Below are 13639 nucleotides of genomic sequence, written 5' to 3' on the forward strand. Positions count from 1 at the left end.
GCAGTCAGGGTTCCCTGCCCTGTGGAAAGTCCAAGGTCCTCCCCTCTCCATCCAGGTCTAGGAAGGTGAACATCCAAACTGTCTAGGCTCCCACAAAGCCAGAACATGAAGTAGGATCAAAACCCCGTGCCATTGTCCTTGGCCTCTCATCAGCTCTCATTGTCCGCCATGTTCAGAGAGTCCGGTTTTATCCCATGCTTTTTCAGTCACAGTCCAGCTGGCCTTGGTGAGCTCCCAATAGATTGGCCCCACTGTTTCAGTGGGTGGGTGCACCCCTCGTGGTCCTGACTTCCTTGTTCATGTTCTCTCTGCCATTGTCTTAATTAGGGTTTCTATTGATAAGATAAAACACCATGACCAAAGCAACTTGGGGAGGACAGGGTTTATTTCAGATCACACTTCCAGGTGACAATCTTTAGTCAGGGCTGGCAGCAACTCAAACAGGGCAGGAAGCTGGAGGCGGGAGCTGATGCTGAGACCATGGAGGGGTGCTGCTTACTGACTCGCTCATCACCGCTTGCCTACCCTGCTTTCTTATAGAACCCAGGACCACACGCCCAGGGATGGCACCCCTCAAAATGGGCTGGGTGCCCTTCCCCATCAATTGCTAATTAAGAAAATGCCCTTCAGCTGGATCTTATGGAGGCATTTTCTCAATTGAAGTTTCCTTCTTTCAAATGACTCTAGCTTATGTCAAGTTGACATAAAACTAGGCAGAATAGCCATCTTACCCAGAAGTCCTTGAAAAACTCCTGGAAGGCAAGCCCGGGTGAATAGAACGGAAGCAATGCAGACCCTAGAAAGCCTTACATGACAGCAAGCCTTCCGGCACCCTTAGGTCCTGGAGGGCAGAGCATAGGTAGATCTTGCCAACCACACCCAAAGCCCAGGTGTGAGATCACCAGTGAAAGGGCCCACAGGAGAGCATCTGAAACAGGAGATTGATTGGGCCTGCAATGAGGCCTCTGTGGAAAGGGAGGGCACCAAAGCAAAGAGTAGTGTTGTTCACCTTTAACCCCAGCACTAGAAAAGGCAGCGGCAGGTGGATCTCTATGAGTTTGAGGCTAGCCTGGTCTACCTAGCAAGTTCCAGGTCAGCCAGGGCAACACAGAGAAACCTTATCTCAAAAACAACAAAACAAGAAAAGAAAGGGAGGAAGAGCACAGGTCAGACTCTAGCCCCTAGCTGCCGGACTTGCAGTGGGAGGGTTTTCTGCAGGAGAAGTTGGTAGTCCTGGGGCTGGAACTATAGCATCCACAGTGCCCTTTACCACTGAGTCAGCTCCCCGGCCCCTGCCAGGAGTCTTGCTGCATACTGCCTTGCTCACCTCGAACCAAGCTGGGTCCTGTGCAGGGTCCAGCTCTTCCCGCCACTTTCTAAGACAGTGGGCCAACCCCTGCTAGCCACTGATGTTTATTTTGAACACTTTCCATGTAGATGCTAAGAGGGTCCCCGCTCATTATCACCCTGTGCATATCCTGTGTCTGTGAGGAGGCCTTCCTGCAGCCTGAGGACATTCCAGGGTAGGCATTCTAAGCGGAGGAAGCTGCCTATGCCAAGCGCCTGGAGGGGTGAGGTCACAACTATGGCTGGCTCTTCCTGTCTATCCAGCTATGCCTTCCCATTTGAGTCCTGTACAGGAGGACATTGGGTAATGACATACCCATTTACAGTCTGGTGGGTGCGGAGTGCCTGCTTCCCATGTTTCAACCCACGGGTGCAATCCCGGCTTGGGCTCTCCAGCACAAAGGGATGTTAGAAATACCTTCTAGAGAACACCATTGTCCAGGTTGATAGGAAATGTATTGGTTATCCAAAGGAGTAGGGACATCACGTATGGACAGGGGAGCAGGTCAATGTCCCTGGACAACATAACCTCAAGGACATAAGGGACATAAGCCAGGTCAGTTGTAAGGAATAGAGAGTGGAAGAAGAAACAGAGGTGACAGGCTACTGACGTGACTAGAGGAGCCATGACAGGCACGACTAGGCATACTGAACCCTAGGAAGGGGGCAGGACAGCCTATGGTGGCATCAACTTCAGTGCCTCCATCAGACCCTTGCTTGGGAAGCAGATGCTATCCAGGACAGGTGCCAAGTCCAAGCTAGAGCAGAGGGCACACTCCAGGGAGCTGACAGAACTGGCCTGGCAGAGAATAAATAGATGGACCAAGACTACAGAGGGGACTCGAGATGGAACGCGCCATCGGCAACACAGTTGTCACACGGTGGGCCCATAGAAAGTAGTTACAGGGCAGTGAGCACCAGTGTCCAGCACCAGGCCCAGGGTGACACTTGAATAGACTTCTGCGGATCTGCTGGAGCAGGGGTTGGAGACAACATGGATAGTGTGTGCCCGTGCATCTGGATACCAGGCCCGGTTCACCGAGGTTCAGGGCAGTTCCACTGGCTTGCACGGCTCCGGCGTAGGAATGGACTATCGTCATAGAGTGGATGGGGCCTTGCAGGGTATGAGTGATGGCGTATGAAGCGTAGGAGGCTGGGGCGATGTGGTCGGACCTGCGCCCGAGCAAGCAACGCCACCTGCTGGGCAGACACGTGCGCTGCCGCAGAAACCGCAGACTCCGAGTCACCCTGCAGCTGCCCTAGGTCTGTATAAAGGGGCGTTTAGGACGCCTGCGAGAGGAGTCTGGGGCCGGCCCGCACCCATTTTATCTTGTCCGCTCCTCTCCAGCACCCTCCATCTCTCCAGCACTCTCCCCCATGGCACATCCGGTCCTCACCCTGGAACAGAGAGTCCAACAGGTCCTGACTGACTCCGCTGGGACTAGCGTGATAGACGAGGAAGCCTATAACAAAGCAAACTAGTGAGGTCTGGCCCAACCCTAGAAGAGGCTGGCTCAGCTCTGGGAGCCCTAGAAACGTGGGTAAGATCGCCTCACCTATGAGCACAGTGGCGGCCCGGCGCAAGGGATCCTGTGGGCTCCGCAGGTAGCCCTGGGTCTGACTCAGGAAGTGCTTGACATGGCTTGGATATCGCTGAACCTAGGAACACAAATGCTCATGACAGCACGGAAGGATCAGTCCATCCTGGGAAAGAGGCTGGAGCAGGCAAGATGAACAAAGGCTACGGAATGACAGGCCTCAGGAGCCCGGTGGTCATGTTTAGCTCAGGTGGAGACTGTTTTGAGGGGGAGTGGCCTATAGAATCCTAATAGAGCAGAAGCCAAACGTACCCTCTCCCCATCTCCCCATCTCGGTGCTTCCTCTACTAACCAGGCGGTGGCAGACACGGCTTAGAGCCTCAGGGCTGTCATAGTGAGCCACAGTGACCATCTCCTCTAGCAGACCCCATCGAAGGGCCTGGTCACAGCGAGCTAACGTCCACTCTGAGCTCTAGAATGGAGGAAACAAGCAGGGTTAGCGATCCAGAAGATAGAAAGTGGCGGAAGAAAAGGGAATGTGGCCAGAAAAGGGTGGCAAAGTCCAGGGTGAGGCGCTTAGTATAGCAGCTCAAGGGAAAAAGACAAGGACCTCAAGGACTTTTAGGTCCGGGGCTTTTTTTCCTTAAAACCTTCAGAGAGGCCACAAGATTGGAGCGGAAGTCCTGGATGAGACAGAACACTGACCTCAGCAGCATCCTGACTGGAGTCATGTAGGCGCAGCAACAGCGGCACCAGACTCTGCAGCACCAATTTCCTCAGGGGTCCCCGAAGCCCCAACCGGAGCCCTCTCTGACCCCGCCGTACCAGCGTTCCAAGGAGTCCCACTGCCGAAGCACGGACGGAGTCCCGAGCCTTCATGAGGAAATACAGTCAGAACTCAAAACAGAAAGCGTGGGAGAGGAGGTTAGTGCAGAGTAAGGAGGGACCCGGGGCCGGATCAGGGGGCTTCTGATTAAACCTCGATCTGATAGCAGGACCACAGGCAACTGGGTGGGCACCCTGGGGGAGCCTGCGGTTGGGACTGAGCAACTATAGACAGTTCCAAGCGGGACACGGTGGGACCACAGGGCAGGATTTTGCTCACATCGTCCAGTAGCGGCGGGAGGCGTGGTCGCAGCTCAGAGCTGAGGAGCCTCACGGGTGCTCCCGGCTGCAGCAGCAGTCTCCGCAGCGCGCCCAGTGCGGCACCCACGAGCCGCGCGTCGCCTTCTCCCAGCGCTCTAAGGAGTACCGGCAGCAGCGTGTTCACGTGCCTTATCTGTAAAGACAGGACTTGTGGCAGGACCCTTCCAGACACAGCCTAGGACCCGCCTGGCCCGGCACTACCAGAATGGCACCTTCCCACGATTCATTGCGAGGTGGCCAAGACCAAGTAGGCCTAGCCAGCGCACGGTGGGCTCTGGGTCGCACTGCCAAGTTCGAAGCCGCTCCAGGATGACATCCTCCCGTAAGAGCCGTGCAGTGGGCCGGCTCTGCAACAGCTAGGCAAGAGGCATAGAGTCAGTGCATCTCTGCGTCTGGGCAGGCAGTCACCCCTCACTACACTTCAGGGAAGCAGGCTCACCCCAGTAAAGAAGGCCATAGCTGTGAGGCGATGCGGTTCGTTGGTGCTTCGGAGCCGAGGAAGCAAGTCTGCAAAAAGGCCTCGGAGATGGTGATCGGCATGCGCCACCATGGCACTGGAGAAGGGTAAAAGGGAGCTCTTCCTTCGCTTGGAAGGGCTCATCCCCACCACCTCATCTATGCCACCACCGCACCTTGCCAGCCGGGAGCCTCCTCCTGTTGTGTTGTCCTGGGGTGTCTCCTCACCTGGCCAGCAGCAGGACACCCTCCAGGTGCGTGTGGGCTCCTACCAGTCTCCTCCAGCCTCCTGCTTGCTCCATACACGTGACCACCATTCGGCCACCATCCCCTGTGAGCAGGGCCTTCAAGGCCTCCACTGTGCAGCTGGAGGTGGGAACAGTAGAGCGGTGGGCAGTGAGGGCAAGAAGGGCCTGTCCCATCCCCCCACTCACCCAAGTGTACCTTCTCACCTGGCGTGGCTGTGAGGTGGCCCTCGGTGAGAAGGCTCCCAAACTTTAGGGCTCTCAGGGGAATGAACACCTTGAGCCAGCTCATGCAGCTGTGTGACCAGTGCTAACAGCAGGTGGGGGTAGAAACCTCGAGTGGCTCCCACGCAGCCAGAGACTGCCAACATCTCCCCAAGAGCGCGTGTGGCCTGCAGATTGAGTGAGCCCACCCTTGGAACTCTGCCAAATGTGAATGCGTGCAGGACATCCCCCACAAGTGTGACTTGAGTCCCACCATCACAAACCGACTCTTTGGTTGCTTGTGGCTGGGCCACGCCCCCCATGGCACCTCCTGGAGTCACTTACTGCCAGTGCCCCAGGCTCAGGACCCGCAGCGCCCTTCAGTGCCCACAGCAGTTGCACCAACACCTGCCCGTTTACGCGCTGGTTCCGGCTCAGGCTTCGCCACAGCTCAGCGGCTGCCCTGGGGGGGGGGGGGTGAAGGGCGTCGGAGTGAGGAGGAGCTGTGTGGAATTCTCAGGGAAGCCTACCACTCGGCCTCTAGGAAAAACCTCCAGAAGTAAACCATCTTCCCACTGGCCCACATCCCAGAAAAAAACAAATGCAGACTACAACAGAACCAGTCCCAGAGGCCAGTAGCCATCTGGACCACACTGAGCGCTGTTAGGTCAGGGACAGGGAAACAGACCTGCCGACTACTCCTATTATTTTAATTATTGTAGAGAATAAATCTAAGATAACTTCTGGGGTAAATGACCCAAAGAATCAGAGATTTCCAGGAGCTCAAGCCATCCTGATTTCTTATCCCACCCACATCTGCAGGAAAAAGCAGGGCGGGGGAGGGGGGTGCGCGCGCGCGCGCGCGCGCGTTAAACTAAACCCGGATATGGATTAGGGCGGCAGCGACAATCAAGGGAGGGGATTCTGAGGCCCTGCTCCCTTACAGCCCAGTGCTTCAGGGGCCAGATTCTACGATCAAGCAATCAAGCGGGAAGGGGGAAGGAAGCCGCGTGGGGCCGCACAACTGGGAGGGCGGGGCAGGTTACCGGTCTGGGGGTAGTGAACTGGGTAGCAGAGCACACACCACATCCTGCGCATGCTCCAGAGCCAGTGCGCTCAGCACCCGGAGGGCTGCCCGCCGGGGTCTCCCCTCTGCCAGGCTAGGTACCTGTGCCAGCAGCCCACGCACCAGACTGTGGACCTGGGTAAAAGGGACCAAATGTCAGTGGTCAGGGTCCCTTTAACCCAAAACGAAACTCTTGCCTGCATGGCACCACTTAGTCAGAGCAGCCTTTAGGGGGAGTGTGCTTGAGGTTGCCTTCTCCTCCTACCCAGAAGGGAGGCTTGTAGGATTCTCTAGGTTGGAGTGGGAGATGCTAACCTGGTCCTCCAGTCGTTGTCCCTGGGCTTCCAGGGCTGAGGACAGAGTGAGCGCAGTTGCCTGGGTCCCGGCATAACCAGCCTCCTCCAAACAGGCAGCTGTATACAAGGCAAGGTCTGCCAAGGCTCCTTCCTCCCAGGAATACTGGGAGGCCTAGGGAAGGGGGAATGGAACATGGAGTTTATGAAGTCCCCAAGCCTAGCTCAGCTTTCTTCCTTAGCCCTCCAGTCTCCGCATCCTTCAGATGGCTACATACCCTCTTCCTCTATGGTCTTTTCCATCCTGCTTTTACCCTCAGGAGTTTCCCCAGCTCCAGGTGCCACTTGTCTTTCCACTGCCTAAGCGAAGGACAGCCAAACCTTGCATCACCCGTGACCGCTCCTCAGTACTCACCTGGTAGGGTCTGTCAGGGCCTGGCTCCTGGACATCCTGTGGAGAATAGTTCTCACTGCCCGCTGTGGGGGGTTGCACTTCATTCCCAGGCTGGGCCTCAGAGGCAGGGGTGAGTGTTTGAATGTAGGTCTCAGCCTCAGGTACCACCTCCAGGGGCTCAGCCTGAGGGCCTGTTGAAGAGGGTCCCACAGGCTGCCCCTGGTTAGCCCGGATTCCTTCAGCTAGAGCTGTCAGAGTTAGGGACCCTACAGGGCCATCTCGGCCCCGGCCCCACACACCCCCAGCCATGGTGCTCCTACCAGCAGCACCTGCTACCACTCTTCCCGTGAAGTTGTGCCCAGATCTGACCTAGAATCAGGCCCCGGGCGGGCCCACAGGCGGGCCTAGAGACAGGCGTGGTGGCGTGGGCATAGACGTGCGTGCGTGTCTGAGCAAGTGCCAGTGGTTGGCTGGGGAAATCACAGAGGTATCCTAGCATGGGCTTGTGAAGGGGTTTCTGCCCAGATTGCTGGAGTTACATGGATTGGCAAGAAAACTGGCTCTGCCCACCAGTGCCCGTGTAGATGTGGACTGTAGAGAGGAGGAAGGTCTTTAGCCAACTCCCTGACCCTCTTATCTGGGGGAGGGCTGCAGAGCAGTTTGAGATTATTCTGAGGAGGCTCTAGCGGGCTCAGGGGCTGGTCTAGGCCCCTGTATTGTCACACAGCCAGACATCCTGGGAATGGGTGTGGTCGGATACTGTCATCATCTCTGAACTTAAGGTACTTGGGGTGTGGAGCAAATGGGGTGAGGGCAGGCAAAGCCTCCTAAGGACGTTTGCAAGGGCCCACTGCTGTTGGTGTGGGCCACTCTGTATCCTTGCAAGGTACATCTTACGCCCTGTATGTCCTCCACTCCTCGGCCAAGACTGTTTCCCCATGGCTGCTAAGGCAGTGTGTATGAATACTGTGTGCCCAGGTGTGTCCCTTTCCAGGTTCATGCTCCCAGAGCTGACCCAACCTCTGTCCTAAATCCCCACTCTCCACCCAAACACACTGTAGGCACTGCCCAGAACTAAGCCAGGGGAGCTGGATGAACTGGTCTGACAATCTGCTTGGAGAGGCGGAAATGCGTGTGGAAGTATTCCATGGAATGGGCATTCACCCTCTTCAGAACAATGTACCTCAGGCTACCCAAGCCCCATCTCTGCCTCCTGCCAAGTCATGAATCTCCAGTGGAGGTATGAGTAGGAACGGCCCCCATAGGCTCACTCATTTGAATGCTTAGTGACCAGGGAGTGGCACATTTGAAAGAATTAGGATTAGTGGGTGTGACCTTGTTAGAGGAAGTGCATCCTTGGAGGTGGCCTTTGACATTTCAAAAGCCTGTACCAAGCCCAGTGTCTCTTTCTATATACAACTCTCAGCTACTTCTCCAGCACTGTCTGCCTGTGTGTCACCACACTCCTCAGCATGATGACAATGGATTGACCTCTGAAACTGTAAGCAAGCCCCCAGTGAAGTGCTTTCTTTTATAAGAGTTGCCAGTGTTCATGATGTCTCTTCACAACAGGACGGTGACTAAGATACCCCTCCCAAGCAGTTCCTCCAGCCTTGCCTCACTTGTGCCCGAGTACGCCAGCTCTCAGAGAGTCAGCTCCTCGGCACCTCAGCTTTTTCCATCTTCTCTTCCTTCCTTGGTTATTGGGTCAGAAGCTGATACCCCAAAAGCCAGGGCCTGATTGACATATTATAGGTGATCATGCAGGGCTGGTGTGGGAAGTTTGAGATGGGGGGACATTGCCTTTAGTAGATGTGGGAGCCTTAGGCTATGCGACTCTGACACCTCATTTCAACCTTCTAGTAGGTGAAGGCCTTCACAGTAACGTCCTCAAAACAGAGGTAAACATAAACCTTCTGTGTCATAGGGTCCTGCTGTCCACTCAGACCTGGTCTCCACAGTCCTGCCCCATGGCTGCCTTCCCACATGCCTCCTTATATGCCTGACTCCCCACCCAGCTGAGCTCTGATCCCGAGCCAGCATCTCTCCCTTCCCTTTTCCCTCCCCTGCAGCTGTGTGAGCCACTTCCATCTCTGGATGAGTCTAGAACCTTCGCCCAGCAGTTCCTGAGCCACCTCAACACAATTCCAGCCCAGCTCTGGAAGGCTCTAGAAGTCAAGAGAGTAGCAGACATTCGTGAACTAATGACACACGACAAGTTGTGGGGACAGCGAGTCATGTTATTTCTGGCCGTTCGCCACCCCTGTGGTTTTTACAAGGGACCTCCAGCACCGAGACTGTCCACTAGAGCCCGAAGCTTCTCTGACAGTGCGACCTGAAGAGAGAAATAGAAGGATCTGAGCAGCTGGGACTGGGGGTAGGGCAGGAAGCACAAGGGACACAGGGAGGCCACCTATAGGCCTACCGGATACACTTGGGGGCTCTGCAGCTGCTTATGAGCTGGGTTGAGGCAGCTCAGGGACTGTTGGGCGAAGGTTCTGGACTCGTCCAGAGATGGAAGCGGCTCACACAGCTGCAGGGGAGGGGAAAAGGAAGGGTAGAGATGCTGGCTCGGGATCAGAGCTCAGCTGAAGTGAAGGCACAGATGAGGGGCAGTCACCTGTCCCTGCTGCAGGCAGAGTCGCAGCAATGGCTCCACCTGGGCTGGCTTCACAGTGCAGGGCTCCTGAGCCCCTCGGGGCCAAACCCTGAGTTCCTGCCCAGCCTTGGGTGGGGGCTCTTCTGCCAACTGCAGTAGGTCCATTAGGAAAAACCCTGAGCAAAAGCAAGAATAATGTCAAACAGGAGCTGGAGACTTGAAAGGGGGCAAAAGGGAAGCAGAGGAAGTCACCATCAGAGTCTAGGAGCCGGAAGGCAGCCTTGCTCCCTGGCAGTGTTTGCTTCTCACGGTCCTCTGTCAGCTTCATTCGAGGTTGGCCTCCCACAGACACCAGCTGCAATGGCAGGGTGTTCAGACAGTTGGACCCCTGTCCCCTGCCATCCATGTTCTTCCAGACTTGCCCTACCTGGGGCCAAACACTCTCTTTACCTTGTAGACACAGCCCATAGAAGGCTGTTTGGGACAGGTGACCACACTGGTGCCAATGCCAATGATGTTCACCTCACTGCCCTGTGGGGAGAGGAGGTGACAATGGGCCCAGCTGCCACCTGCAGAGTGCTAGAGCCCTCTAGACTACCCTCCACCTGTCCCTCTTCCACTCTACCTTTTGGGCCAGCCGTGCTAGCTCCTTCTCATCAATGTTGTTGCTGACTGCAATGGGAACAGATTCCAGCCAGGGCACCTGGAACCTATATGTGATGGGTTCACAGGCAGCACCCCCTTAGGTGCTCCTGATTCACCCTGGCCTCTTTCCTTGATCCCTCCCTCCCCATCAGCCATGCCTATATTCACCCTTTTCTTAGGAATCCCTGGTGGTCCTACGCTACTCCTCCCTCCCAGAGCTTTTCCAGTTGCCCCCGAAATAGGACCATGGTCTTGGTATAGGAGAGACAATCCCTCTTGTCCAAATCCCATCTCCTTGGGACTCCCACAAGGAGTTTCTAGGAGGCACACGACACCCCTCATGGGGAACTCACTCGGCACCAACAGTTCGAAAGATCCCACGGATCTCCTGAGCCTGCTGAAGCAGATCACCGCTGTCCAGCCTCACGCCCACTGCCCTGTAACCCAGCTCCCCCAATGCCAAGGCTACTGCCAGGAAGTTGGGAAGACCACTCCTGCATGTAAAAAAACGGGATCAGGAGCTCAGTCGCTTACTGAGGTCACCCTGAGAGAATGCTCCTACCTCACCTGCGCACACTGTAGGAATCTAGCAGGCCCTGGAAAGCCCGGGGAAAAGCCAGAGCATAGGCCACAAATGCTGCCCGTTCCCCTGGATGTGGCTCCTGCACCTCCAGTCCCAGGTAGGTGCACACACGCTTCAGCCACAAATTTACACTGGCGGCCAGGTCCACTGTGGGGCCCTCACTAGAAGCTGGGGCCAACATCTGCAGAAAGAGATTAGATAAAAGATGGTTCTAGAGTACAGTGTAAAACCTGGGAGTGGCTAATATATCGTGGCCTGAGGACAAAGGTGATGCCATACAATGCCAGCTTTCTAGTACAGCCTTACGCCAATCCACCAGCGTATACAGCAGGGGCCAGCCCACCCTAGCCGGGGTAAGAATTGGTTTGGAGATCTTGTCCTCTAGAGTAGAGCTGGCTTGAGAAAGGTACTGACTGATTGGGACCAACATGGATACACACTGTACACACTGAGACAGAGGTAGGAGGATCAAGATTTCAAGATCAATCTGGGCTGCACAGAACCCTGACACAACATAAAACAGTACTAACCGGGTCAGGGGGCACCTCGCTACCCGAAAATGAAGTGACAAAGGAGTGGGCCAGGGTCCCTGCCACTGGCACACCTCTCAGTTGTCCAGCAAGTGTGTTGCTGCTGCTGTTGAATCCTGGGTAAAAAGGCAGGCGGGCTTAGGGGACTCCAGGAATGCTGGTACCTTCCCTTCCCCAACCTACGTCTTTTCCCGGCCTCACCGCCCAGGTAGCTGTAAATGGAGGCCGAGAAACCCCCATCTGGACCCTGAGCTCGCCGCAAGCCCATCTCTAGCAGTCTCTTATCAGGCCCTGCAATTAGGCGAAGTCGAGCAGCATTGGTGGCTACGAGGCTGTGGAGAGTGACAGGCCAGGAGAGCCCAGGTGAGAGTTGCAGAGTCACCCCAGTGTACCGATTTAGCACCCACCCCCCCAAGCTTCTGACTGCCTGCATATCTCAGGAACTCCGCTCACCTAGCGTAACTGACCAGACACAGCAGGGGAGTCTCCAGCAGCTGTACCAGAAGGAGGGGCCCGGATACCTGCAGCAGGGGCACCTGCGGGACGAGTGAATAGTTCCAGAGTGGGGTGGCCTCCTGGATCACCCCCCACCTTTTATCTACCCACCCAGATCGCAGGACACTCACACCAGGGAAGGCGAGGGAACCCTCTGGCAGGGCTCGCACCGTCACCCCAGAGCAGTCAAGATTCCGAAGATGCTCAAAGAACGCAGGGTCAGTGTCTGGGGGTAGCACTGAAGCCAGGAATTGCACGTCTGGGGGAACAGAGAATACATGTGATCTGGGGAGGACTTGGCCAGGCAAGTGCAGGTCCCCTCAGACAGAGGTCAGGGGCACGGGAGCGGAATTCTCTCCCAGCCGGAGGAGTACCAGTGCGGGTTGCGGAGCTACCTGCGTCCCGCAGACGGAAGGCACGCAGGAAACACAAACAGTCCCGCAGACCAGCGGCCAGGGCAAAGGAGCCTCCAAACGGACAGTGGCGGAAGAAGAGCTCGAACTCTGCTGCCTCGCATGCCCGGCCTGCACGCCAATAGCCCAGCGCCATGGTGGCCTGGTAGAGGTCGGTGAGCAGTGGCCGCACCACATCGCGCCCCTCGCCGTCCTTCTCCATCGCAATTCAGTACCGTAAACGCAGCGTGACAAGCCAGGCTAATGGCGCCCTACTCCGCCCCCCCAGGGCACTCATCCAGGGAACTAATCGACCCAGAGGCGGGCCTTTCCCGGCAGCAGTGGGCGGAGCAAGCCACCTAAACACTGCTAGTTGCAGGGACCCAAACCAGCAAGGTAGGCGACCAGCTACTTCTTCCCAAGCCTCCTTGACTCTGCTGTTTGCCCTTGAGAATGGTTCTTACAGGATAGTGGACTTAACTAGCAGGGGCAAAGGCAAAACAGCAACGCCAAACTTAACAGGGTTGGAGTACTTGATAAGACTGTACTTTAGCCTTTTGCCCCAGAGCAGGGCCGGGCAAATAGGGTTACCTACAGAACTGAAAGCATCTCCCTGGAAAACCAGGAGCCCCTAGAGGCCAGAGCTACCTTTCAGGTGTGTCCGGAACCCAAGCACCAGTCAGGGACATGTTTGTTCCACCCAGCTACCAGGCTCATAGTGAGTCAAAGTCCTAAGATAGTTTATGTACAGAGTGGTAGCGAATGTCTTTAATCCCAGCCCTGGGGCAATCTAACAAGTTCCAGGTCAGCCAAGGCTATATAGCAAAACTTATTCTCAAAAAGAAAGAGGAAAAAAGTGTGGGTGCTTCTGTACTACAGGCAGACTTAAAGCTCAGAGGCCAGAAGAGGGCACCAGATTGCCTGGAGCTGAAGTTAACTACACCTGGTTGTGAGCTGGGACTTGAAACCCCATTCTTCCTCAGGTTACAGCTTTTGTTGGACCCTGCATCCCAGGCCCCTCAGGAAAGTTTCTGAGGGGGAGGGATCACATTGCTTCCTCGTGGCTAAGGATCATGAACAGCACTGGTAGGAACCAGCCACACTTAGGCACCTCTCATTAGACGTCCACACTATTTCATCCAAAACCCAAGCACTGACCACAGTGGAATGGGCAGGGAAAATTCCACACAGTACATCTGGCTGTCCATATTCTAACCATCCCAGAACATGAAAGATATGGCCCCTTATTGGGGGCTGCAGAATCCTGGCCCCTTGACTTCCTTTGCCTGCTGGAGTAAACAACTTGTTTTCCTGTGTCTGCAGCTGCTCTGAGCATGAGACCCTCATGAGTTCCTGATGGCAGGGGAGTGAATTCTGGTGGGTTTTACAGCTGGAAATCCCAAGAGCTGGGGCGTGGCTATTTGTTAAGGATCCCTATATAAACTTCCCTGGAGCACAATAAAGTTGGCATTCTTGTTTCAAGGATGACCCGTGTCCCCGTGTCTCTGTGTGCGTATGTGTTTAAATCTCCAGCCTAGTTCCCGGCTCGCATACCGTCCCATAGTGCAGGCGCTACAGCACCCCTCCAGTTAACTGCACTGCCCCTCCAAAGGTAAGGAGGGAGGAGTGACGTTAGATCAGGCCTAGGTAGACTCCACACGGTCACAACAGCAGGGACAAGAGGCACAGGGTGGACAAATGTGGGC

The 13639-nt window shown here is 55.7% G+C and overlaps 2 protein-coding genes across 2 annotated transcripts; both read right to left on the reverse strand.

Moving 5' to 3' along the window:
• Positions 1 to 505: 505 nt before the first annotated feature.
• Mroh6 (maestro heat like repeat family member 6) lies at positions 506 to 6998 on the reverse strand. The gene is made up of 14 exons (XM_057792253.1): positions 6711 to 6998; positions 6318 to 6470; positions 5983 to 6137; positions 5282 to 5399; positions 4940 to 5124; positions 4716 to 4853; positions 4471 to 4585; positions 4244 to 4387; positions 3991 to 4164; positions 3591 to 3758; positions 3238 to 3357; positions 2904 to 3006; positions 2745 to 2810; positions 506 to 2612 (listed from the first exon to the last, which is right to left on the reverse strand). The coding sequence occupies exons 1-14, from the start codon at positions 6996 to 6998 to the stop codon at positions 2383 to 2385; spliced, it is 2157 nt and encodes a 718-aa protein (XP_057648236.1). The 3' UTR covers positions 506 to 2382.
• A 1921-nt stretch (positions 6999 to 8919) lies between these two features.
• Positions 8920 to 12204, reverse strand: Naprt (nicotinate phosphoribosyltransferase). The gene is made up of 13 exons (XM_057792147.1): positions 11937 to 12204; positions 11673 to 11800; positions 11500 to 11582; positions 11248 to 11378; positions 11047 to 11162; positions 10501 to 10697; positions 10287 to 10427; positions 9914 to 9998; positions 9739 to 9819; positions 9541 to 9643; positions 9310 to 9464; positions 9115 to 9222; positions 8920 to 9024 (listed from the first exon to the last, which is right to left on the reverse strand). The coding sequence occupies exons 1-13, from the start codon at positions 12154 to 12156 to the stop codon at positions 8962 to 8964; spliced, it is 1611 nt and encodes a 536-aa protein (XP_057648130.1). The 5' UTR covers positions 12157 to 12204; the 3' UTR covers positions 8920 to 8961.
• Between the last annotated feature and the right edge of the window lie 1435 nt (positions 12205 to 13639).

Source organism: Chionomys nivalis, chromosome 17 (genome assembly GCF_950005125.1).
Source record: "Chionomys nivalis chromosome 17, mChiNiv1.1, whole genome shotgun sequence".
Lineage (NCBI taxonomy): Eukaryota > Metazoa > Chordata > Mammalia > Rodentia > Cricetidae > Chionomys > Chionomys nivalis.

Coding starts and splice junctions, on each gene's coding strand:
- Mroh6 (XM_057792253.1), bottom strand. CDS start 6,998: ATGGCTGGGGGTGTGTGGGGCCGGGGCCGAGATGGCCCTGTAGGGTCC. Junction 4,586..4,715: donor GGTGTCCTGCTGCTGGCCAG/GTGAGGAGACAC, acceptor ACCCTTCTCCAG/TGCCATGGTGGCGCATGCCG. Junction 2,613..2,744: donor GTTGGACTCTCTGTTCCAGG/GTGAGGACCGGA, acceptor CCCTTTATACAG/ACCTAGGGCAGCTGCAGGGT.
- Naprt (XM_057792147.1), bottom strand. CDS start 12,156: ATGGAGAAGGACGGCGAGGGGCGCGATGTGGTGCGGCCACTGCTCACC. Junction 11,583..11,672: donor GTTCCCTCGCCTTCCCTGGT/GTGAGTGTCCTG, acceptor CTCGTCCCGCAG/GTGCCCCTGCTGCAGGTATC. Junction 9,025..9,114: donor AGAGCCCCCAAGTGTATCCG/GTAGGCCTATAG, acceptor TTCTCTCTTCAG/GTCGCACTGTCAGAGAAGCT.